This window comes from Caenorhabditis elegans, chromosome X (genome assembly GCF_000002985.6).
Source record: "Caenorhabditis elegans chromosome X".
Lineage (NCBI taxonomy): Eukaryota > Metazoa > Nematoda > Chromadorea > Rhabditida > Rhabditidae > Caenorhabditis > Caenorhabditis elegans.
The window spans coordinates 8752247-8776590 of record NC_003284.9 but is presented as its reverse complement, the minus strand read 5'-3'; the positions used below and the strand labels follow the sequence as shown (position 1 = coordinate 8776590).

Sequence of the window (24344 nt, the reverse complement as noted above, 5' to 3'; positions counted from 1 at the left end):
AGTAGAAAGAAAGGAATAAGAAGCTGGAGGTGGAAGAAAAAGAAAAAAAAGGAAAGAAATTGATGGGAACTTATATGGGTTTTTCGTTTCCACCAATTGTGCCAATTTTTCCTACTTTATTTCAGTTTTTGACAATTATCTACAAAAATATAACAATTTTGCAGAAGAGATACTGATTTTTGTAATTGATCATCGTTAATTTCATTAGTAAAATAAGTTATTCACAAGATATTTCGTTTGAGCTACTAAAATTTAGCTAATTTTTTTAAAACTTAAATTCAAATGTTATATTTTTAGTCAGTATCGATTCATTAATTAAATTTGAAAAATCAAACAAAAATCCAATCCAAACGGAAATCAAAACAACGGTATTTCTGTAAATTAAAGGTAGTGGCAATCGTAAAAATTGTGTGGAGAACTAGTTTGAATTATTAGTTTAGAACTATCTTGTATTGCAAACTAAACTCAACCTTATTTATGTGTAGAACTTTAGGACCTAAAATTTTAGAAGAGGAATAGCTGCTTTGATGTTTTCATGTTTTTCGCAAAACAAAAAGTTTCAGAATATAAAATGATCTAGACGGTGATCTTCATTCTCCTCCAGTTCCAAAAAAAAGCCTGTGAGCCGCTTGCAAGCAATTTCCAAGAGTATAAAGATTGATGAAGAGCACGGAAAAGGAAAGAAGACAGGGAAGAAAATGGAGGAAAAGGCGAAGAAAAACGAAATGAAAATGAAGACGATGATGAAGGAGAAGGACAATGAAATTTGAGCAGTGCGCTAAATGCTCTAAACGTTTCTTTTCCCTTTACTTCTAGATGATAATGTTTTCTCTGAAAAATCACGCGGGTAAATTACAAAGCTGCACGGAAGATCACAAAATCATATCTGGAAAAGTGTACAAAACCAAAAGAAAAGGGCTATAGTATATGATGTTATGATTTTGTGCTTTTGGCGGCCCTAAAGGAAAACAACAAATAAATTGTGAAAGAACGAACAGAACAAAAAAGCGACTAATGAAATTAGACTTGATTTTCAACGGGAAAATCTGTAAGTTGTTCTTTTGTCATGCCAAATTTTAGTACATTAGACGTGAACTTTTTGCCCAACTTGTTTTGTAATTATATGTGCAATTCAAAAAATAGAAAAAGGCTCTTGCAAATAGAAGCAAAAAATAGAAAAAGGCTCTTGAACAATACATGTCATGCTGATATAATATCACTCAAATGAATAGGAATTTTTTGAACTTTAAACAGACGACAGTAAAACACAATGTAAGAAGACGTACCAACTATACTGAACACAACATGGAAAAAACTACATCTCATAATTTCAAACCTAAGAAAAGAAAGGTAAATTCCAAGTACAGTTTTTTTAATACAGAAAAGGTGGCGACTGAATTGATGGAAACTCAGAACGGCATAAGTTTTTTGAAAATAATATATATTCCTAATTAATATCCATTTATCAAAATCCTATGAACAAAAAAAAACAAATTGATATATTCATATGTACATATGCGTGTTGTATTCTTCGAAAAACTCTTATACGGTAGGCCATCCAACTTAATTCCATGCCATTGAACTTGTCCTAAACTCAACCTTGCGGAACAATTGCTGATTCTCAAGACGTATTTAAAATTTATGAATGGAAAAAAAAATCGAGCGGCTCAATTAACTTTTAGATTCCTTAGACACATTGTCTTTGTTTTTTATATTATCACCGCAGCATGCAACAAAAAAAACGTGTGAAAGAGTTGTTGCGAATAGATCAAATAGAAAGAAAGGAGGGGTGAGTCAAAACAATTCTCAAGTAGGTCTGTGACAAGGCTATGAAAAAGGATGTTGAAAAATATATAGATATATATCAAATAGAGTGTAGAAAACTACCGCGAGTCTTTCTAGTGTGCACGGCCGGGGCCCCTCTCATGTGCGCAGAAAAAATTTCATTGTTGCCAATCGGAAGCTCGAATTGCAAAGATACTTGAATGTTGACAAGAAGTGAAACCTATCCACCAGCCTGTTTGGACTCGAAAATTATAAATGACACGTCAACTACGCTATACATTCATGTTTAGACTTTGATCAGAATTTAAAAGACGGTGTGATACTTTTGAATTGCCTTACTTGTATTTGTCAGAAATAATGATTTCGAGCATTAGTTTTAAAACTTCTGCGACGCATTTTTGTGTAATTGTTACATAAATAACAACAATTAATACCCCTTTTCTGTCTAAATCTGAATATTCCAGACATATTGCCTTATTTCCGTGAAAAATGACAGGAAGAGAATCGGACACCACTTCGTTATTCTGTAAAAATTGAGAACATGAGAGATGTGAATTGGAAATGTTCTGTTGAAACGCCCAAAAAGGTGAGGAAAAGCACAAAAACAAAAAACTCGGTCACTAGGAGAAAAGCACAGGAACATATTTCGATTTGTCTTTATTTTTATGGCAAACGTCGTTGTCCAACAACGTCACTTTTATGATAAAATTTTGTTGCAAAACCTTTGTGTTTTGTTGGAAAGCACTTATTTTCAAAATAAAACCACACAAAGCAGGGTAGATTCTACTATACCGTAACCCAAAACAAATCTTTGGTGTTAGACTACAAACTAAGTTAGCAATGTTGAAACATGTAAGAAAAAGAGTGAAGGAAGGGTACCAAGTAATAGAAGAAGACAAACTGATTGAACAAAAAAGGAGAAAAAGAAGAAACCTATGAGGCTCTTCCCAACCTTGTTCCTCAATTTGTCCACCGCACGTTTTCGCGCTGACGTGATCAATTTTGTGGGTGCCGCCGGTTTGAGCTACACACCATTCCGAGCCAATTGTCAGTGAGAAAAAACCCTGGATATAACCTGATGATACCTGGAAAGGCAGACGACTTTTCAAGGAAAGAGAAAAAGGAGCGAAGTGGTTGGGAATGAATGAATGACGAGGTTGATGCACACGAATTGCTCGAAACACACGTACTCTCGCGATTGAACTCTAGCAGGCGGAACGGAGAAAAACGTTTTGATCGATTCCTGGATGAGAAGTGAATTTGCAGAAAAACCTCGGAAATTTTTCCCAGGGTGTATTTTGCATCAAAATCGGGGCCCGATTTGAAAGCTAAAGCCTCGGCCTACGTTTTGGCTTACACTTCGGCAAATTCGCGCCACTTGTCCACAAACTTGGGCCACTTTCTAGCTGCCATTTACAGAAGTGGCGAAATTTGGCTTAAATTGGTCAAAGCAGGTTAAATATGGCAGTGTTTTCACGCTCTTAACAACTGAAAAAAGTTGGTGAGAGTTAGCAAAAATTGGCCAAAGTTGTTTAGAAAGAAGATAAAGTTGGTTGGAAAGTGGTTTAAATCTAATGGCAGTTAGAAAGTGGGCAACGTTAGTTGAGAAGTGGCCACGAGTTGCTGAGACTCTGATTTTGAATTAACGATATATTAAAATGTTGAGCTGTGTCAAGGCCAAGTTTTAAAGGTTTCGAAAAAGTTGAAATTGCCAAAACTTATAGAAATCGGCAATTTCTGCAATTGTTCAACTTGTTAATTGCATATATTCATAAACCAACAATTATCGAAATTGTTGATAGCGCACCCCTAAATAGAAATTTAGTTATTTGATATGGTACTTTTGTAGTATACCTGGCCCAAAAATATTAACTATTTTGAAAATTTTACGTTATTTTTTTGTCCATATTAGGTTTAGGATTGATTATTTTCTAAGCCTAAAATCAAAAATCGAATTTACGCTTCAATTAAATTTTTTTTTAAAGAAATGAGTGTAACATGTATTGGAAAACATTTTGAGTCAGGTATACTACATAAGTACCGTTGATATTATATTAGGTGTTAAAGAAGGAGTATCGTCAATGGGGAAATTGTTTTAAAATGTAGTATTTGTACTAAAACTTCCAATTATTGCAAAAGAAAAACGAAAAAAAAACCGTTAACATTCAGCATTTAGCCGTTGAAATCGACGAAAGTGGCTGAAAGTGGCTGAATTTGACTTTCGCGCGCAAATGAATCCTAAGCCACCACGCGATTTCTAGGCCATAGCCGTAAACAAAATATTAATTTAAATGTAATTACTTCGAACTTTAATTCGCTTTCCTTTCTCAAAAAGTTCAAGAAAACTGGGAAGAAAAAATTATTAAGTATTTTTTCAAAATGCAATACCAAAACAAATAAAAAATCGAAAAATCGTAGTGGCCTAGGATTTCAATAGTTAATGATTAAAGATTTTTTCGACGTAAAATGCTGAATGTTAACGGATTTTTCCCGTTTTTCTTTTGTAACATTCGTAAGTTTGTGTACGAATACTACATTTTAAAACAGTTTTTCCATTGACGATACTCCTTCTTTAATAAGCACACATAAATAATAAAAGTTCAAAGAAATTTCGATTTACAGTTTAAATGTTGAATACAAAGAAAGGTTTGATATTCAAACTTTTGAAGCTTTATTTTAAATGTGAAATTTCCACAAAGGAAACAACTCAAACTTTAAGCTGTATTTTGAGAATTGTTACAAAACTACGTAAACACTGCGCGGTTTTTTTTTTGTGAGAAAAACATTGGAAAACTATAGGAAACACTGTAGAACTATTATATGAAATTTCTAATTCAAAAATTTAAATTTTTCTAAAAATTGAGAGCATTTTTGCACATTCGAATCCTTAAAACGCAGTTTTAATAAAAAAAAAATAAAAGGAAAAAGTATTTTTGGTTTTGGTAGAATTTTTGAAACTTTATGAAAAACTGCGAACAATTTTCTAAATTTATTTGAAAATGTTTACTATGGTATAAATAATTTCAGCATGATTGGTTTTAAGAATATTCCAACTAACGCAATACCACTTCTAAAAAGCGCAAAATACTAAGTGCTTGACTAGTAGAGATTAAAATGGTAATGGTTCAAGTCTAAGATCCGAAAAAAGTATTTTGAGATTAATACAGTTAGATATGCAAAACTAATAGAGAATTTATTGAGTTTTGAATCCTTTCTTATTAACGGCTACTAGAACTACATAAATCACTTAACTGAAACATTTAAATGAATATAAATAAACTATGCACACAAATGTAGTGTGAAAAATAATTTTTGAAACTTTTTTTTTGAAAAACACAACGCGTATTATAATTACTAAGCGTATCATAATTACTAATCACAGTATTTTCGTAGTTCAAACTACATTGATCATTCTCTGCACAAGATACAAAGTGCATAAATAAGAGAGGGCAACACTTATTCAGAATGAAGAAATAACCAAAATCCGGCGCGAAAGTCCCAATCTCCCTCGGGAGAAATTGGAACTGACAACCTGAATCGGCTATTTTTGAGTACTCCCCGTCGTGGGTTTTTATTCTCATATACATGTGTGTATGAAAAAGATATAGAAGAATCGTAGCCTGATGGCATTTGACTGAAATTGAAGATGATGCATGTGATTTATAAGTGAGCATCAAAAGAAAAGATTGCGTAAATATAAAAACAAGTCAATCGGGAAACGCAAAAAAACGGATATCAGAGTTGAAGCAACCGAAATGAAAATATTAGGACAGTTTTATGTTTCACGGTTTCTCTATACGCGCAAAGGACCTTCAATTAGCATTATAATGTTAATATATAAATGGTACCATCCCAAATGAAAGTTTTGAAAGTTCAAGTTCAGTGAGGGAATTCAACAATTTTAAAAACATAGGCTAATACATAGTACTTCTTGTGAATCATACAAATAGTGTTTCAAAAAAACAATTAAATTCTTGGAGTCCAGATTTTCTCGGATGAACTGTTCTTTCCTCTCCTTTTTTCTACTTGCGGTCTGTTCTTCGATCGTTTTCTAACCAAATTGGTAGAAAACGTCAATGTATGTATGTGTGTTAACTACCAAAAATAAATGAAGAAGAATACATTCTTATGTACATACAATTTACGGAGTCTCAAAATAGGAAAATGTTTGAGAAATAGTTTAAACATATTTGGAGAAGGAATAAACGTAAGAAGAAAGATGAGAAGTAGAAGAAGAAGACATGTTGAATTGGATAAGATAGGATAGGAACAAAGTGGATCGGGAGACTATGAAATTAAGGGGTGGAAGATGGAGACAGAGTATTCAATTTTCTTTGTGCTTTGTTGAGATAACTGTTGTAGAACTTTGAACATCAGTTTGGGCATCAGACAATTGATTTATTGCTCCTGAATTATTCAGTTTCCCTGTTTTTGTTGCAAAAGTCCCTATTGCGTTGGTCTAATCCCATTTAATATATTGGAATTTATCTTAAAAACGTGTACTGTTGTTCCTCTGCACCGCTAAACTACAACCTCTCGTTTTCGCTCCGTGACCTGAGTCGCTGAATTGAATTTTTAATATTGCCTGCTACCTGATATTAAAAGCCCAACTAGATTTTCTTCATAAAACTCTATTCAATTCATTTCGCATGCAACCTAATAAAAAAAACCAAGTGAACACTTACAAAGACATTGAAAACGGTTGTAGGAAGCGCACTTTCACTATTGCAATTTGATTTGTACCCCCCCCTCCCCCCCCCCCCCTTCTTTTTGCACATTTTGCTTTCTTTTTCCCCGGACTAAATGTGCACTGCTAAACTGCGCCAGACCCACCCAACCGAGTTTGGATTGGTATTCTTTTCCTCCCTGTTTTTTCTTCTTATTTGTTCAAGAAAATTTGTCACAGGATACGGATAAATTGAGGGGAAACAGAGGGTCCCAAAAAGATAATGTTCCGAACCACGAAAGAAACTCGTGAGGAATTGGTTCAAAGTTCACAACAAATTGAAACCATGGGAGGGGGAAATAACCAAAACGTTATAAAATCACAATAAAGTCAATAATAATATGTTGTTACAATTGTCACTTTATGGATTTTATTGTTGTCACTACATGAGTACACCAATAGGAACTAATATTATTTCAATCAATCTATTAAACAAATTGATTTTCAGTTCAAAAACAAGGTGACGAATTTGTTTGAAAAAGCAATTCTTGGGAGTTATTTAGGGATGCATTGAAATCTATAATCGGAGCACTAACACTAAAAAGAAACAATCTATTTTTTTGCAAATTTAAACAATATGAATTTTCGATCTACCGTATTTATACTACTATTCTTGCACCCGTAAGCGATAAAAAGTACTGAAAGCAACCCTAATAAAGGTAATACAGTAGCTATTCCTTGGCCGCCGAAGGACAGGAATATCCAATTTTTTTCTGATTGAAAATTTAACGTTGCGATCGACGTTTTGTGTGATTGAACCACAAGCATTCTCATTTTTTGTTATATATAATACTCTGAATTTTTTTAAATTTTATAAACTAGTTGTTATTTTAAAAATGCATACTTTTCCGTAGAAAAATTGAGAAATTATCATTTTGTTTTCCAAAACTTATTATCAATCTCGCTATGATGTTTGGGCTTTAACTTATTCATGTCTTTATACATTTATTTTTGATCACGATTTCAATCGTAATAAATACAATACAATACAACTTGCACATAAAGTTGAAGTCCATAATTACATAAAATAGTATGTTTGCAAACAAATAAAATTATTATAAACCCTGAATTTGAATACGATAATTGTTTTGATTGAAGTGTGAAGAAAATAATTCTGACTTTTAAGAGATTTGTTACTTAATCAAACGTTCTATTCTTCATACGTGCTTTTTTATATATCAGTAGTAAATAATGTTTCACAAAATTTTAAAAATGTGAACTCATTAAATACTAATCACTTAGGAAACTCAATCTAAATATTTATTTTTATATTAGAAAATTATTCAAATTTTCACCTTTTCAAATTTTTGATATCAAATAATGTGTTTAGTATGAATTCATTTAAAATCAGAAAATATAAATTCGAAGGTTAAAACAAAAAATTCAGGACAACCTTCAGCTAAACATGAAAGCGTGGAGAACGAAAAAGGACGAAGAAAGTTTGAAGAGATATAAAAAAATGAATAAATTCAAAACGTTTTCTGCTCCTGCTCTTACTGCTATCTTGCCATCCTTTTAGGTGGAACTGGTCCCACCCTTTTCCTTTTTTCTAGTAGGAATCTATATGATGGGATAAGATTGAAAGTTCGTTTGATCTTTTATTAATAGATTCTAGGTTCTGAATTTTACAAAACAATGCAAATGCAAAATGCAAAAAACCAGACATGGGAAAAACGATGATGGAGATTTCCCAAAATGAATTATTTATGGATGTGATAAATAAAAACTTTTGAAGAAGTGGAATATTTGGAGTATGGTTTCTAAATAATTATGATGTCATCTTGCATACTCGCAGAGTTTGCAGTGAAAAATCTAACAAAACCTCTGACAAAACCAAACTTGGTAAAGAAAACGGCTCACAGCAACAAAAAAAAACAATTCCGGAAAAGTGAGAAAAAACCCACGAAAGCTTCTATCTTCTTGTTGTGAACGCCTTCGGACCTTCAGAATACACTGATAACATTGTCTTTTTTTCGATTTAGCCTGCCTCCTTCACACTCCTTTTTCCTTTTTATTCCTTCCGGTCGCTTACTTTTCCCATGGGTAACATTGCTACTGAAACTGGTTTTGGGACTTGTTGTTTTCTTTTGCCTCTCAATATTGCAGTTGAATTCGGAATAGTTGTTTGAGGTCAAGAAGTCGGTTTTCTTTTTTTGGGTTGTGGGTTAACGCATATATCAGCGAAGTTTGAAATAGCAGTGAGGGCTTTGGTTCAAAATTAAGAAAAATTATTTTTTTTGTAAATAAATTTACAATTTTTGAAAAATTTCAATTTATTAAGATAACTCTTCAAATTGTTACATAAGTTTGGCATGCTGAGGGAAAAATATAACACTCTTTTTACCTTAAAATGTTTAACAGGTCATTTAACCGCAAAACAATAATGTCTTACTAAAGTAAATTATATATATTTTGAAATTATTTTTTACTGTGTAATCTATGTTGAACCGTTCGCCGTAAAATCAAATAATTTTCAATTCAAAACAGGCAGCCGGTTACCAATTTTTTTTTGATTTTCGGGGTTATGTCTTATTAGATTGTTTTCAACTTGATATAAAATTAGATATTAAAATTTGCACACGTAGATTGCAGATTCAAAAGCGGCATTCTCAAAGTGATAGCAAAAATGTTGTTTCAACTGAAGTAGTCTAAATTGGACTAGGTAAACTTTTGCCCGTTGGATGATTTTCAATATTATTTTGTTCTATGGTTTTATTTTGTTAGATAAACACTAGAGTTTACAAAAATTGTTGAAAAACTAAAATGATAAAGCACTATCTACTATCTGCATCACTGAATTACAGCAAAGACACGTATATACAGTGCTGGCCAAAAAGATATCCACTTTCTGTTTTTTGATGATTTCGATATTTTTTCCATTGAGCATAACTCCAAAACTAGGAAAGCTATCAAAAAAAGTTTCAACTGGTAAAATGTAGCTCGTGATCAGGCCTATGTATTTTTACATGATTAAATTATTCACCCAAAACATGGCAAGTGATAAAGCGGCCGACATCTCGTGAGTCCGCTTTTGATGATGATTACTAAAACGACTGTAACTCGAGAAACATATTTTTAATGGAAGGTTTTTAGAAAGTAACACGATGTTTATATAATTTTTTATTGTTTGAACATACTAACTTCGTCCTGAAACCTCCATTGAAAAAGACAAGAGAGTTTAAAGAAGAGAAGTGTAGAGTAATCTCGAGCTCATGTCTCAAAAATAGTAGATTTTTTTTTCTGAATTCTGTTTATTGGTTAATATGTAGTTCAAATATAATAACAACATCAGTTCTTCACAAAAATTGTCGGAAAAAGATTTTCAATCCAAGAAACCTGATTTTTGAACAAAGCCTCTAAACAGTGTCTAATGAGACACTAGTTTCAGCGCACACATTTTTTTAAATGGAGGTTTTAGGACAAAGTTGATATGTTCAAACAATGAAAAATTAAATAAACATTTTGTTACTTTCTCAAACCTTTCATTAAAAATATGTTTCTTGAGTTACAGTCGTTTTAGTAATCATCGTCAAAAACGGACTCACGAGATGCCCGCCGCTTTATTACTTGCCATGTGATGGATGAATAATTGCAACATGTAAAAATACATAGGCCTGATCACGAGCTACATTTTACCAGTTGAAAATTTTTTGGTACCTTTCCTAGTTTTGAAGTTATGCCCATTGGAAAAAATATCGAAATCGTCAAAAAACTGAAAGTGGATATCTTTTTGGCCAGCACTGTATATATATATATTGATTTCTGTACTTGCAAGTATATCTTCTCATGTTCAATGTGTCAAGAAACTTTTTTATTTTGGCTGATACCAATTCATGTGCATGGGACACAAAGTTCAAATTACTTTGAGAAGACAAATACTACAAAACGTTAAAAGTTACAGAAGAAAAAAAAGCGGAAAGTGCAACTACCAAAATCGAAAATCAGAAGCAACGATTAACATGAAAATTGATTTGAGGCTTTATGAATTGAATTGTATGACAATTAAAAACCAAGGGAAAATTTATAAAATTAATCGAAAACCAAGTTCAACGCTTGTTGGTTTTGTCCTTCGGAGTTCTTGACAACGCACTTGTATTTTGCTTCATCGTCTTTTTGTGGTCCGGTGATTTCGAGTAGGAATTGGAATCCGTCTTTGTCCTTATCGTCCTTCTTTACAACAGCCTTAACTCGGTCAGTGAATTTCACTGGTTTTTCATCCTGGAAGAATGAATTAGTGAAAAATATGAAATTTACTTTTTTTCTGTTAATTTAAAAATGATTTATACTAGACGGTCGTTCAGAAAATTTTTTCCAAAACAAGTTTGTTAATTTTATTTATCAAAGCATTCCAAAAAAACTCAAACTTGGTTCCAAGCATGCCCATTGAAATGTTCATTTTTCATTTTTCATTTTACATTTTGAACCAGACAACAAGTGAATTCTTTTAATGTTTATTGAACCTTTTTGCTTTTAGTTTTTTGCGCCATTTCTCTTTTTTGTTCACTACTCAAAACTTCGCTCTATCTGCTCCATGAGCCTCAAGTATCTGTCTCGGCACAACCCAAAGGCGCGGACGAGGAGGCCTCCCAACTTTTGTCTTATTTCCACACTTCTTTACATTACCCATCTCTGCCTTTCTATTTTGAATCCCCTTGAGAAAGCCGGAGAGGTTCACTTCGACTAACATAAATGTGGAAATTAGGACAACTACATTTTTTTCTTCGGTGGAAGAAAGAAGACAAAAGAAAAAAGACACGTCAGTCAGTCGATCCATCTTCGAGAAGCTCTATTCTGGTTCAACCAAAATGAATTTAGCAATGCCAAGAAAAATACCGAATAAGAATTCAGGGAAATTTTTTCCCCTAAGATTCAAAGTAAGGTGACAGACATACCTTGAACCATTCGGCCTTCATCTCAAGGTGGGACTTTGCGCGGACCTTAATCACAATCACATTTCCGTTATCTCTTTGAACAATATGTGGCTTGTCATGGAAGTCTGGGGCGTCTGAAATTGTATGTGTAAGCTTTTAGTGTTTTTGATAATGAGCTCACTTCCTGCTGCGACTGTGAAGTTAGAGCTGTTCTCTCCATCGGCGTTGGCAAAGACGGCTTTGTATTCTCCGGCAAGTGGTTTATCAAAGTCCTATAAAATGATGATTTAAAGAAGCAAAAAGGTGTTTTGTTAACAGTTAAAATTCATAATTCCGATTATTTTTTATCACAGGTAAAGCGGGATTGCTCAGAAGCGGCCCAATGGCAGCTGATAAAATCGTTTTTGTGTTCGGAGTTTTTTTTTAAGCTTAGAAAAACGAAATTTGCGACCGGGGCGGTCGACAATCGGCTTATTGGCTGACATGGAGACAGACCACCGGCGGACATCAGTTTTTTTTTTCAGTCTGCGGCATTTTGGACCGTTGGACAGTTTTTCAGTTGCTTTTCCGTTTTACCAGTAATGTAGCTTATGTGGTTTGTTTTTCAACTACTACTATCATTAGTAACTTTTACAATTATAGTTCCTAATGTGAAGTTCAAACTGCACGGCTTTTTTTAATGTTTACTGAATTTTCAAAATTACAGTTCACGTTATTGATGTATATTTAATGTGAGATACGAAAAAAATAAAGAATATAGTAAAGTAAAAAGTATTTTGTAATGATGAATGTACTTAGAGTTTCCTTTTGATCAAATGCTTAACCGTTGTTATGTTTTGCTTTTCACCTCCCGACCGACAGCTAATTCTGCTTTTGCCGCACTTTTGCCCAAAATCTACGGTAAGTCCATCAAAAACCAATTAAACGCAGATCAAAACACATACAGACAACAGTTGCAGAGCGCATCGCAGCAATGGGACCATAAAATGACTCGTGAGTCGTTTTATGTGATTTATACGAGATGCTTTGGCAAACAGTTGCTCTCAAACTGACCTTGATTTCGGCAACAAACTTGGTGCGGTTGCCTCCTTCGTCACTGTTTGAGAACTTCAGGAACTCGTTCTCCTCAAGCTCGTCTGGTCCGAAAAACCACTGAATCTTAGAAACATCAGCTCCAGTGACGATGACCTGGAAGAAAACTTAGCAATTTTCAAAAGGAAAAGCAAATTCGTACCTCAAGGAACACCGACCCGTTCTCTGATCTAATTTTTGGTTCTCCGTAAATTGATGGTGGTGCCATATCTGAAAAAATTAAAATCTGTAGTTTTATGATTGAATACGAAGCCATGAATATACGGAATCTCGGTAACCTAAAGTTTTACACACTAAAAGAAAAGAGGGGCGTGTTTTCTGATCAGGTAAGAGCGCCGCCAAGAGCGAATGAAAAATGATCTGCCAATGTGTTTTTACCATCATTTATCCATTGAGTTCACAGGAAAATAGGAGACGAAAGACTTCTTGAACGGTAGTTCGTAGTGGCTTTTGGGTGGGAGAACTAAGCAAACAATGTTTTATGTTCTCAATGAACAAGCACAAGTAGGGGAATGTTGGAGAAGATCTAGACAAGATGTGTCAACAGTATTTTGAGGGAAAACACTTTATAATGCTGAGAAAAAAAAGAAAAAGGCAAAAAGACCAATGGTTGAAGGTTGAAAAATGCTTCGAAAATTGAATCACTGGTTTTTTGTACATATAACAGTTGATTTTAGTCATGTTTTTTGTGCATTGAGATCAGCACTCAAGAATAAATTTAAAAAAAACAAATTTGAGAGGAGAACAAAAAATATGAAGAGGAGAAAAATGATGTCTCGCTTGTAGTTTCCAACTGACAAAAGTGCCAAGAGGTCGCTGTTAGAGTCCCATTTTCCCTTTATCTTTTTCTCTGTTTCACGAAGGTGTTGTAATTTCTACTTCTTCTGCTGCTAAGCTCTTTCTCCGCCTCCTGGTCGCTAGTCGGAGAACGAAACGACGAAAAAAGATGGGAAAGATGAATGTCCCGGGAGCCCCCCGGAGCTGCCCACAGATTTTGCGGAGGAGGAGAAAGGTGGATGGGATGGCACTTCCCACCTAACTCTTCATTTCTCGTCGACGTTGAAGATCCCAAAATTTTTACAAAGTTCTCAATGAAGAGCTGCAGGGCGAAGGCAAAGTTGACGAGACACGCTTCACAAAGGATATTTGAGAGTATTTTGAAATCGGAATCAATGAGCAATTTGGGAACGGATGGAAATGACGTCGCTGGTTGTTGTATGAGTATTAAGGATTTCAAAAGTTGTTAAATGAAAATGCCACTTTGAAACTGAGCAACTCGAAAGCAATGGATTTATAGACCTGTCACAATAGGACGATCATGATGTGCACATTTTTGCAAATCGCGGCGTGCGCATTGTGCATGGTTTCATTGATGATATCTGCATTGTACGTTCATAATGTCAATTCTTCGCGGTTCTTTATGACCACATTGCAATTCAACTATGTAGGTTTAGCATTGGGTCAAAGAACAATTTAGTTGATTGGCCTCATCTTACAATAAGCTGCATAATTTCCTATTTAGAAAGAAACCAGAGAATAAGCTACCAGACTTGGCCGAATAGAGCAATGTGGAAAACGATATAGGACACTTAAATGCCCCAGTCGCGTTAAAAATTAAAATATATTGCCTTTCTAGGTCTCAAAATGAGATGAATCCCAAAAATGGTAAAAACATAAGCTGACAATTTTTCAGTTAAAAACAAATTATTTTATAATAAACTTATATGAACCAAACTGTTTTCATTCTTACTTTTTTCTATCCAACACCTTGTAAGTTTTCCATATTGTAATTCAGCAGTGGAACTCCACATTCAATCTGAAAATCATGTATCAAAAGATCAAATATTATGTTTCAGAGAGTTCAAAGAGTAAGAGTGATATTGTATAAAGATGCCGAGAGTGTGTGTAATTTGAAACTTCGGTACGTCAGGGAATACCTTTCTCAAATTATTTTTCAAGTGTGTAATTCAAATATTTTCGCATGAAAAATATTTTGTAGGAGCAAGAGATACAAAAGATAGAGAAAAGAATCACTTTGTTGTGGTTTGCTTTATTTTTCTTTCTTCAATTTCAGATCGAAATTTTGTAGATTGCACTTTGTTTAAGTTGCTTCCAGTCACTGGGTAGAAGCCGATCTCATTTTTCCCATATCTTCAACACTTCAAAGGTACCATTGGAAAATAATTGGATGACGCACTCGTCTGAGACATCTGGATTTCTAATGGCTTACACTTTCTCATCCTTCATTTTTTGTTTCAACGTTAAACTACATCGAATTTGAGATCTGAAGCAGAAAATCATAAAAATTAATGATGGAATTTCAAATAAACTTCGAAATTTAAGTATTGTTTGTTATCTTCAATGTGAGCAAAAAATTCAATTTAAACAATTCAATTAAAAATATAATTCTTATTCAAAAAAAAACATCAGTAAATATAACAATGTAACAAAGAGAAAAATCGTTAAAAGTTTGTGAGCATAGAAACATTTTCAATCAACACGATGTGCGGTTTTCCTATCAGTACTGTCATTTTTTAACTGTTCGTGGTTGGCTGGCAACACAAATGTATACAAAACTAAATTTGATTCCTTTATTTTTCATCATTTTTTTCCGGACCTCAGTTGCTTTTCAAGATGGTATCTTGTTTTCCACACCTAATTTTCCACAACCATACACTGGACAATTATCAGAGTAAGTATTTTCAACACAAGATCTTATTACTTAGTTACACAAAAAACACCTCTACCTCCGCCACATGAACTTGATAGACCAAACATTTTTGCGAAAGTCCATCAATTATCATAAATTGATGAGATATTTTTCGGAACTGATATCCGTTTCTCTAGTCAGCAGCTATTCGTTTTGTGATAATAGTGGTGTGCAGTCTCGATTGAAAATACATTCCTGCGGAGAGACTTTGTCACGTTCGATGCCAGTGATTAGGTTATTGATGAGTGATTGTTGGTAAAGTGCAAAGCACATTTTTCACAGGGGGAATAACAAAACGGTCTACAACAATTTTCTCTGAACTTGTAATTCAAAACCCTGGGGATCCGGATGGTTTTCATCGAACGAAATGAACTTGAGAGGTCATATTTCAAAAACGTATAAAAAAGTATCGGTACTTGTGGATTATGTCCTCGGACTAAAAATTTGTTTATGGTTGAAAAACTGACAACGTGGGAAATACTTTTGTAACAGTGAGCGTAGGCAAAATGTAATTTCGAATGTCACGTTTGTTTAAACCATTTTTGGTGAATGCTTATATTTGAATAGAAAAACGTAAAATAACGTTCCGCTGATGTTTTACTCTTTTCAATTCCAGACGGCGAAGTGTCTCTGTAAACGAAACTCAGGGAGTTGCAGTTGTTTTCGAGCAGTTTCTTGCAAGTGCACACGATTGCGTTATAGCTTGTCCTACTAATAATGACGGCTGTTCGAGGTATGTTCCGACATGTGTTTCCTTGTAAAAAAATAATGGAATCTTTTGAACAACAGTTTATGTGGAGACGCTATGGATCACGGGCTTGTTCCGAAAATCTTACGAGTTCCGGGATCTGCTGATATTGCGATGGTGTCCATAGAACAAAATGATGGGTTTCCGCATTCTGGAATATCAGGAAAAATAATATCATACGGTGAGCTTATCCAGCACGGAAGATTGCTACTGAAAGTTGTATGAACATTTTTTATTTCTGAAAACCAATTTTTTTTTCTTAACTATTAAGGCCTGCAAATAATTTCCAGATCTCAATACGATATCATTTTTCCAATGTAATGATCAAGTAGATTTATCAACTGGTGAAACGTATTACCTCGTTTCACAAAACTACCCACTTTCACCAACCACAGAGTTCTCAAGCTGCTCAATAAACTTTTCCACATCTGGAAACCGTCAAGGAATTCGGTTCGCAGTTTATGATTTTTATACTAACCAAAACCAGAAAGACTCTTTTTTCATCACCGGAAGCAACGGGCAAAATGTGAAAATCACGTGAGTTTTGATGTCATTGTCAGCGAAGTGTCCAATGGATTGATTTGCAGCGGATTTGCAACTGAAGACGAGCCAGTTGTGTATTATTTTCAAAATGGAGCGAATGCCATATTTTCAATTACTCATCAAGACCATTCGTTTATTCAAAAACGATTTTACATACTCGTAAAGTCTTATGAAAGTAAGGTGAGTACTGTCAAATAAATTTGAAAGAGAACTTTTTCAGTAGCCGCTGAGAAACAATGTGATAATATGGGAAATTTTAATTTGGCTTTGGGACAGTCAATAAACTTTGGTACTAAACAGTTTGGTATAAACTCGTATGACAACAATTTGAATTGTGGTTACAACTTTAGCAGAGTTGCAACGGCAAATAGTTTATTTGCACTGGGTGGGTAAGATTTTTGAAAAATCGAGGTAATGAAAGTGAGAAAATTGTTTGAACTGGTGTTTTCAAAAGCTTGTTAAACATTTGGTGATCTTCATTCAAAACTTTAAAAAGTGTGGCGCGTGGGCATTTTTTTCAAATAATGGAAATTGAACTGTAATAACCAAATGTTGAAAAATACATGGAATTTTTGGTAAGAACTTTTTTTTTTTAAACCTGCATTTTCAAAACAATTATATTCGGTCACCCATTTTTTTATGTTTTGACGGAAAATCTTCGGTCGATGCAGTAAAAAGTTTAATTGGTAGCAATTTTTCAGGTATACAATACGAATCTGAAAAGTGCTGTGATACTATGGTTATTGATGGTCTTACGGAATACGAAGTAAAACTTACATGTTTTTAAATTAGGAGCACTCATTTTTGCAGCAAATCTACCAGGGATTTCAATACTCTAATTTATTTTTCACAAAAAGCCAACAAGTCAGTTTTCTATTTCAATCAGACGGTATAATTGGAGGAACTGGTTTAAACGCTTCACTTGAGCACATTGGTAGGTGGATTGTTTGAAAAAAAGTTAATTTTAATTTATTTAAAGATTGTACATGCTCTCCTGACATGATGCTTGGAAAAAACAGTGTTTTGACGTCGCCAGGATACACAAATTCAATTTCCTATTGTCCTGGTCTTGAATGTTCATCAAATATTGAGTTTCAGGATGATCTTTATGATTTGCAACTTGAGTTCACTGACATATCATTGCGAGGTTATAGTCTCAACAACGAGACAGATTCCTTAACAGTATATGATTCATATCAACATATTGTGGTGCAAATGATGCCTTTTTACGCAGCTTTTACATCGTTTTGGGCTACCGTTTCACCAGTAAACGTTCAATTTATTTCAAAAAGTTTGACAGCATTCCCACTCGACCAAATTGGAAGAGGTTTTTCTGTTAATCTAAATTTGTTGAAAAGTTAGTGATGTGTCATATTATTGCTATATAAGGATTTTTTTCATTTTCAGAACAATTTGTAACAAACAACATAGTATTCAATGACGCCTTCTTTTTCGAAGATATCTCGAATCTATTATTGAAAAGTGGAAACACATACGAATTTGTTATTACTGGAAGAGCAGGACATCAGGTATGTTTATAACCCGTTGAAATTGTTTCTAATTTTTCCAGTATTGTGTTCGTGAAAAATATAATGTTAAACTTGATATTTTCGAGAGATTGGTTATATAGATCCGTTCATAATTATGCAAAAGAGTCGCTAGAAAGTATTTCGAATGTTCAATTTCAAACAAAAAATTATGTTTTATGTTTAATTTCTTTGTAACTGCAGCTCTTTATCATGTAATGAAATTATGTAAGCTTCTCCAACTAAGAAAAGTATTCATTTATCAAACCCGCAATCAATATAATGAATACTACATGTAAAAGATTGTTTAAATAGATTCCGTATATTTTATAATGCGTAAAAACTATTAGTTATTTAGATTTCCATATACTTCTTTACAAAAACCACGAATCAGGTGTTTATTGACATTTTTGATGGCGACTCAATGGACGCGAAACGTATTGATAATAAGTAAGTGATTGCTGGTCAAATATACTTTTTTAATTGAAATAGATAAAACTTAATATCTGTGCTTTAGAGCGTTGTACTCTAACGTTTTGGAAAATGGCCCATCTTTGTCATTGACCACAACTTCGGAGAAAGCCATTTTACATGTCAGGGGAAATCCAACGTTCTTACAACCTGGAACAGATTTTCAAGCTATGATAACTGATTTGAAATTACCAACAGAATGTGGACCACTAGTTCACAGCATGAGAGAACAAAAAACTAGTTCTGGTGATATAACTTTACGAGGAAACAACTGCTACAAGGTTTGTCATGATTTCCAGTCACGAAATTTTTTAAATGCACTACGGCAATAATTTTCTGGCAATAATGAACGCTATAAACTTTTGCTCAAAAATTTGGAAAACTAATGACAAAATTTATCACCCTGTCTTTAGGAGATAAACAGTTTTTTTGAGATTTGAAAAAGCGTTAAAATTATTTTAAAATATGAATTGCCGATTCACTCAATTCTTGAAAATGAACCTACTGGAATAAGCAGGTTTTCAGCGAATATTGTTTTTGTATTTAAGAAGTATTTGAAAATTTTCTGTATGTTAAAACTACAGTGCAAAAAAGTAAAACAAGTATGTTTATTATCAAAATATATAAACTGACATGTGAAACGTGGCTTATTTTTTATTTTGGTTTTTATTTAAGCTCCTCCCATTCCTGACCTTTCGTTAAAATTTTTATTTTTAAGTTCATTTAAAAAAAATGGGAGGCGCTTAAATAAAAAACAAAATAAAAAATAAGCCACGTTTCACGTGTCAGTTTATATATTTTGATAATACCAAAAAACTAGAAATTTCATACATGACTTATCAACGATTACCTGTCTCACCTTAAGGCGACATAAGCCTGCTTCTTATCTTTTTTGCGCCGGCCTCACCCCCTAGGTTCACCCAGCCTCTATTGGGAAGTGGAGCAATCCACGACTGGATTATCGGCCACAGTCCCCGGCTAGGACGTGGCTTAAATTATAGCCCAGTGGGATCACCACCAGGCAGTGTACCTGAATCCCAGATCCGCAGTGCATAGCACTTGAAGAACGGATCGTCCTTTAATCCTTTTTAATTCTTTTTTGTGAAAGTATTTGTAAAACCAGTTTCAAACTTTTACTTCAACTGTTATAATTTAAATTTAATATAGGGCTAAAACATATTCGAAAAATTAGTTACATTCCTTTAAAAATATAAGATTTTTCCAGGTTCTGCATTTTTCTGACAGTTCATATAATCAAGGTGCATTCATGAACATTGCATTTTCAAAACCCATTTCCTCAAAAATATTTTATGGGCTCACAACCTCTTCAGACGATTGCATAGCGCAGTGAGTCACTTTTAGTATGATTCACCATATCTTTTCTTTTTGAAGTAATTCAAGTGAGCCTATCGCTCAGGATCTGTTTAAAAACTATTTAGTATTGCAATATTCAACAACTGATATCAGCTCAGTGTCATATTCATGGGCTATTTCGAGTAAGACTGAATATATTTTCTACTTTAATATTGATTTTATTTTCAGGTGGAATCATTGCTCGTACTATGCAACCCGGTGAAACAGTAGTATTGGTTTCTGACGACTACAGAAAATATAACGCTTCTCCCTTAGATCAACAGTTCTCAGTGCAACTGGTAAGTCAACTTTCTTTCAGCAATACAAATTTCTTATCAGGAAGGTGAATCAAATGTTCAAACAGGATTGATGTGTGAATTTTTGGCCGATTCTGGAAGCGGCGCTGGCACTTTGTCCTGGTCCTCTTACGATGACATCAAGCAAAAGACAAGGTTGAAACTTTTTCACTGACAATTCCCATAATCACCAGAGAACATACGAAAAATCTGGAAAGACGATAATAGTTTATCAGTCTGTTAACAGTTTGATGACCGAGCAAAAAATACTAAGGAAAATTAGATGTGTGAACTTTCCGTTGTAGCTGCTTTGTTTTTCAAAGAGTTCATCGGAACAAAGATTAAACATAAAACAACATTTTCCGACAACAAAAGTAAACTTTGAAGATAATGATAAATAGTTCAGGTGTTAAAGTGAATGATTGAACACATGAGAGTATGTGACTGCTCAAAGTCACGGAGAAATACATGTGAGCTTTGGTCATTTTAAGATATGTTCAAAGAAACTATCGCTTTCGTGTGTTTTTAAATTCAAACACACTTATAAAAAAGTGATCTAGGAAATTTAATTGTTGATCTATAAGGAGAAAAATTGTTCTGGGAAAGCGAGTGGCTTTACAATTAATGAGCGACATCAGTGGGAATTTCGTAGTCATTAGAATACTTAATCTGGACCCTATCGGGAATAACTAATTTAGCATAAATATCAGATTCAAGTACTTGTTTTGATTCAAATAATGAAAAAAAAGTGTTTCATGTTAGAATTTTGTAGAATTTGGTAGGAAAGAAAGAACTTGTTTTTTCTCTACTCTGTAAACACTATGTTTCAACAAACCTTGAGGAAATTCTTATTAAAATCTGGCATGTTTTAATAAAAGTCTCATTGGAATTTATACACTTAAACAAGTTAAACTAGTAGTTAGTTATACATAAAACGCTCTGTAAAATGTGCGTGTAACTCCAAATCTACATTTGCAGTATTATTGTATTGTTATTTCAGATCCACATTTTTAATTGCATTTTAGCACTGTACTTGTGTAGTAGCTGTACCCCAAAACTTTTTTTAGCTATATAAGAATACAGCTGAGTTCTTTTTGTACTTTAGAGTTAGGAATGATAATTTTCAGTTCTGTAAATGAGAAAATGATCCATCCTTACGGTCTGTAACAACATAGAATGAATTTTCTAGAAAGCGTTAAGATGCCGACAAAGAATGATCAGAAAATATACCCAAACGGGATATTGAGCAATCTGATGACCAATGACCTTTGAACACAGTCGATTTGTGTTGTGTTCATATGAAACCCCGCAGAATTAGCGTTTTGGATGCACAATGCACACATTGACAACAAAAATCTCAAGCTATTGCGATGTGAGAATTTTGTGTTGTCACTTTTGTCATGTACTCGGCGAGTGTACTACTCGCGCACGGGTTTTAATTATGTGTCAATTTTACGCGTTGAGGCATTATACACACATCACAAATTAACCTTGATGAAATTTTTTCAGTTATTCAAATGCCAAAAAATCCCTTAAATACGCGTCTTGTGGGAACAAATTACTTGTTGACTACACTTCTCCTGATGGTGGACCAGACAACGGACTATATCTGAAGATTACTCGAGGTATACCTATACGATGATCTTTGACATGATTTTATTTACTTTTCTTTTACTTTCTATAATGTTTCAGCTGATCTTCGATGTTCTCGAAGTCCAATGCGTTTGTCTATTTCGGTTATCGTTCTTCTCACCGTCTCATTCATTTCTCTCATTTTCTAAAAGAAACAAAAAGAGGACAAAATCCTTCCCTTCCAATGAGATCACATTCTAAATCAAAAATATCCTCTCTCCATATCATATTATCTTTTTTTCCAGAGTAATAAAAATGGAAAAGACACAGTTGTCAACAATCTTTAGAAAACAGAGAAATTGTGAAGGAAAATGTGTTATCAACTCATTGGGTTCTAGAGAAACAGAACAAGAAAAACTGTGAAAATAATTGAGAGATATAGAGAAACCACAATAAACTCTGGGAAAAAAGAACCGACGAGAAGAACAATTTTGCCAACACTATATTTAGATCATGTGATATATAGAAAGAGCAAGATGAACTATGATAAAAATTGCAGCTTTATTAAAGTAATTTTAGATGGCGTCCAACTGCTATGCGTTTTTGTTTTAAATATCTATACCCACCTAATAATTTTAAGAATTATCTATTTATTCACATTTTCGAAAATTGTGTTGTTCAACATCAAATTATTCATTTAGTTTTGACAAAAAACAATACAAAGCACACAATTTATATACTTTCCAAATCAATCATCAAACTATAATACTACTTGAGAATATAAGAACATAGAAAAACAAGAATTTCTTATTTTCGGTTTGGGAAACCCCTTTTAGATTTTAATTTCCAAAAAATTGCAGGAATTGTCGTGCCTTAATGATTCTTGGTGTTTTTGTGTCACCCGCCAAACAAACACCTAACAATTCCGCTCCTTCCAGATTTTCAAGAGATGGCAACACGTGTCGTAGAGGTTTTGACACGAGTGACTTTGTTTTTGAGGTTAAGTAGAGGTGACAGTGGTGGTCCTGACGGATCAGGTAACTGAAAATTGTTGATGTTTAGGAGAAATGTTTAGGCGAAACATAATTGGTGAGTGCAGTGAAACGTGATACACGAGTAGACTCTATTTATCAAAGTTGTTGATTTACTAACAGAAATTAAGGTAATCAAAAATCTAAAATCACAATTTTTGATTGCAAGGTGTGAATGAAAAACTACAGAAAGTTACAGTGACCATTTAAAGTGATAAAAAAATAAATGAAAAATGCTTGCATCTAGCAGTAAAGGTGGTCTCAAACTTCCAATGTTGTTACTTTTTCAGCATTAAAAAGAATAGAAAAAGTCATAGAGAAGTTTAGAAAAATAGACATTGCAAAACTCAGAAACCCACATATGGCAGCAATTGTTAATTTTTAGGTTATAATTAATTTTGCATTTTTAGATTTTTAGATTTTCCCTACTTTGCATGTATCCGGGAGTTTTTTAACCTTTTGACTCGCTGAAACCAAACTTAAACATCACTTTTAAAGAATTCAAAATATTCTCTGTGGATGAGCGTAAAACGTTTTTCTACATATCAAAATTTTTTCTACTATCCTTTAGATTTTTTACTGATACCACTTTTCTTTGGTAATACAAAAATGCAAATTCTCTAGGATTAGTTTGGGGTGAGAGTATTTCAAAGTAAGTTAATTTTTTGAACAATTAAAACAGTGGGTGTGAATGAGTTAAGGACAGATTTGGGACAAAATTTGGAGTAAGCACAAAAAATTAATCTGAAACAAAACTACTCAAGCATTATATGAAGTTGAATTGTGCGGAGATGTTCCATTAGAGTATGTTTTTGCCGAACACTCGCTGAATAATCTTTTCATTCGAAAACTAACATTAACGGTGTTTTCTGGAATTTTCTTGATGCCGTCTTCTGTCAACAATTCGTTGTCAACGACGAGTGTTCCTGTTTCTAATTGTTTGATCTTCCAACTACGCGTATGTAAATGAGACAAGGCCACAACGTGACACTATATTAATAATCAGGTTGATCCTCAAAGATTGTTGGTGGTTCTCTGCGTCTCCACATTCTATACTTCTTCTAGATAAGGTCACGTGTAGTGATCGGATAGTGAATGGGGAATCCCCCGTACTGGGGAATACCCTTGTTTCTTCTCTTCTCTCATCGTATCTCGTTTCTCACGTCACTCGAACATAATGTCCTGTTATCAAGATAGAAAGTCCAGAATAATAAGAGTAAATAGGGGTTTGGAAGTAGGAAGAAGTGAAGATCAAACCATCATAAGGTGAACCATGGTGCACTGCGGATAGCATTGGAAGCAACAGTAAACAACAGGAAAGAGTTGCGCGCAATCAAAAACGCCCAATAAGAAAATTGAAGAAAAAAACAAATTTTCACTGTTCTAGTGTGAACATGCCACACTCGATACCTACTTAACAAACTGCTCCTTGATATTTTGCAACTAAAAAATCAGAATTATTTTTCAGCCAAAGGGTACGTATAGACTGATAAATTGATTTGAACTTGAACTTATACCAATAATTCTGACAACATACTGCGAAAACACTTTTTAACCATGGAAATATTGTAACCGGAAAACAACACGAGATAAACTTAAGGTCAACCCAAAAATATTTCA

General features: G+C 33.7%; 2 protein-coding genes, 1 long non-coding RNA gene and 2 other non-coding genes across 5 annotated transcripts; 3 read left to right on the top strand and 2 right to left on the bottom strand.

The window, feature by feature from the left end:
• The first annotated feature begins 5215 nt into the window (after positions 1-5215).
• M02D8.9 lies at positions 5216-5354 on the top strand. Its single transcript, NR_071753.1, has one exon. It is a non-coding gene; the product is annotated as an Unclassified non-coding RNA M02D8.9 (non-coding RNA).
• Positions 5355-10310: 4956 nt separating this feature from the next.
• On the bottom strand, positions 10311-12684 carry zig-12 (Ig-like domain-containing protein). Its single transcript, NM_077084.7, has 5 exons — positions 12617-12684; positions 12436-12570; positions 11564-11654; positions 11404-11516; positions 10311-10729 (listed from the first exon to the last, which is right to left on the bottom strand). The coding sequence occupies exons 1-5, from the start codon at positions 12680-12682 to the stop codon at positions 10541-10543; spliced, it is 594 nt and encodes a 197-aa protein (NP_509485.1). The 5' UTR covers positions 12683-12684; the 3' UTR covers positions 10311-10540.
• M02D8.10 lies at positions 11113-11258 on the top strand. The gene has a single exon (NR_071752.1). It is a non-coding gene; the product is annotated as an Unclassified non-coding RNA M02D8.10 (non-coding RNA).
• A 2309-nt stretch (positions 12685-14993) lies between the features above and the next one.
• Positions 14994-22030, top strand: M02D8.5 (CUB_2 domain-containing protein). Its single transcript, NM_077083.5, has 18 exons — positions 14994-15166; positions 15801-15917; positions 15974-16113; positions 16223-16469; positions 16520-16650; positions 16696-16860; positions 17177-17241; positions 17286-17409; positions 17455-17832; positions 17883-18004; positions 18360-18451; positions 18519-18753; positions 19698-19819; positions 19865-19968; positions 20015-20124; positions 20165-20277; positions 21631-21746; positions 21814-22030. The coding sequence occupies exons 1-18, from the start codon at positions 15039-15041 to the stop codon at positions 21900-21902; spliced, it is 2598 nt and encodes an 865-aa protein (NP_509484.3). The 5' UTR covers positions 14994-15038; the 3' UTR covers positions 21903-22030.
• A 343-nt stretch (positions 22031-22373) lies between these two features.
• On the bottom strand, positions 22374-22739 carry linc-88. The gene has a single exon (NR_102195.1). It is a non-coding gene; the product is annotated as a long non-coding RNA linc-88 (long non-coding RNA).
• Between the last annotated feature and the right edge of the window lie 1605 nt (positions 22740-24344).

What these genes read in the sequence shown, in the direction of transcription:
- zig-12 (NM_077084.7), bottom strand. Translation starts at nt 12,682, where the DNA reads ATGGCACCACCATCAATTTACGGAGAACCAAAAATTAGATCAGAGAAC. An exon ending in ACGGGTCGGTGTTCCTTGAG is followed by an intron (nt 12,571 to 12,616) that starts GTACGAATTTGC and finishes GTTTTCTTCCAG; the next exon opens with GTCATCGTCACTGGAGCTGA. An exon ending in TGAAGGCCGAATGGTTCAAG is followed by an intron (nt 10,730 to 11,403) that starts GTATGTCTGTCA and finishes TCATTCTTCCAG; the next exon opens with GATGAAAAACCAGTGAAATT.
- M02D8.5 (NM_077083.5), top strand. Translation starts at nt 15,039, where the DNA reads ATGTATACAAAACTAAATTTGATTCCTTTATTTTTCATCATTTTTTTC. An exon ending in AGGAAAAATAATATCATACG is followed by an intron (nt 16,114 to 16,222) that starts GTGAGCTTATCC and finishes AATAATTTCCAG; the next exon opens with ATCTCAATACGATATCATTT. An exon ending in GCGAAACGTATTGATAATAA is followed by an intron (nt 18,452 to 18,518) that starts GTAAGTGATTGC and finishes TCTGTGCTTTAG; the next exon opens with AGCGTTGTACTCTAACGTTT.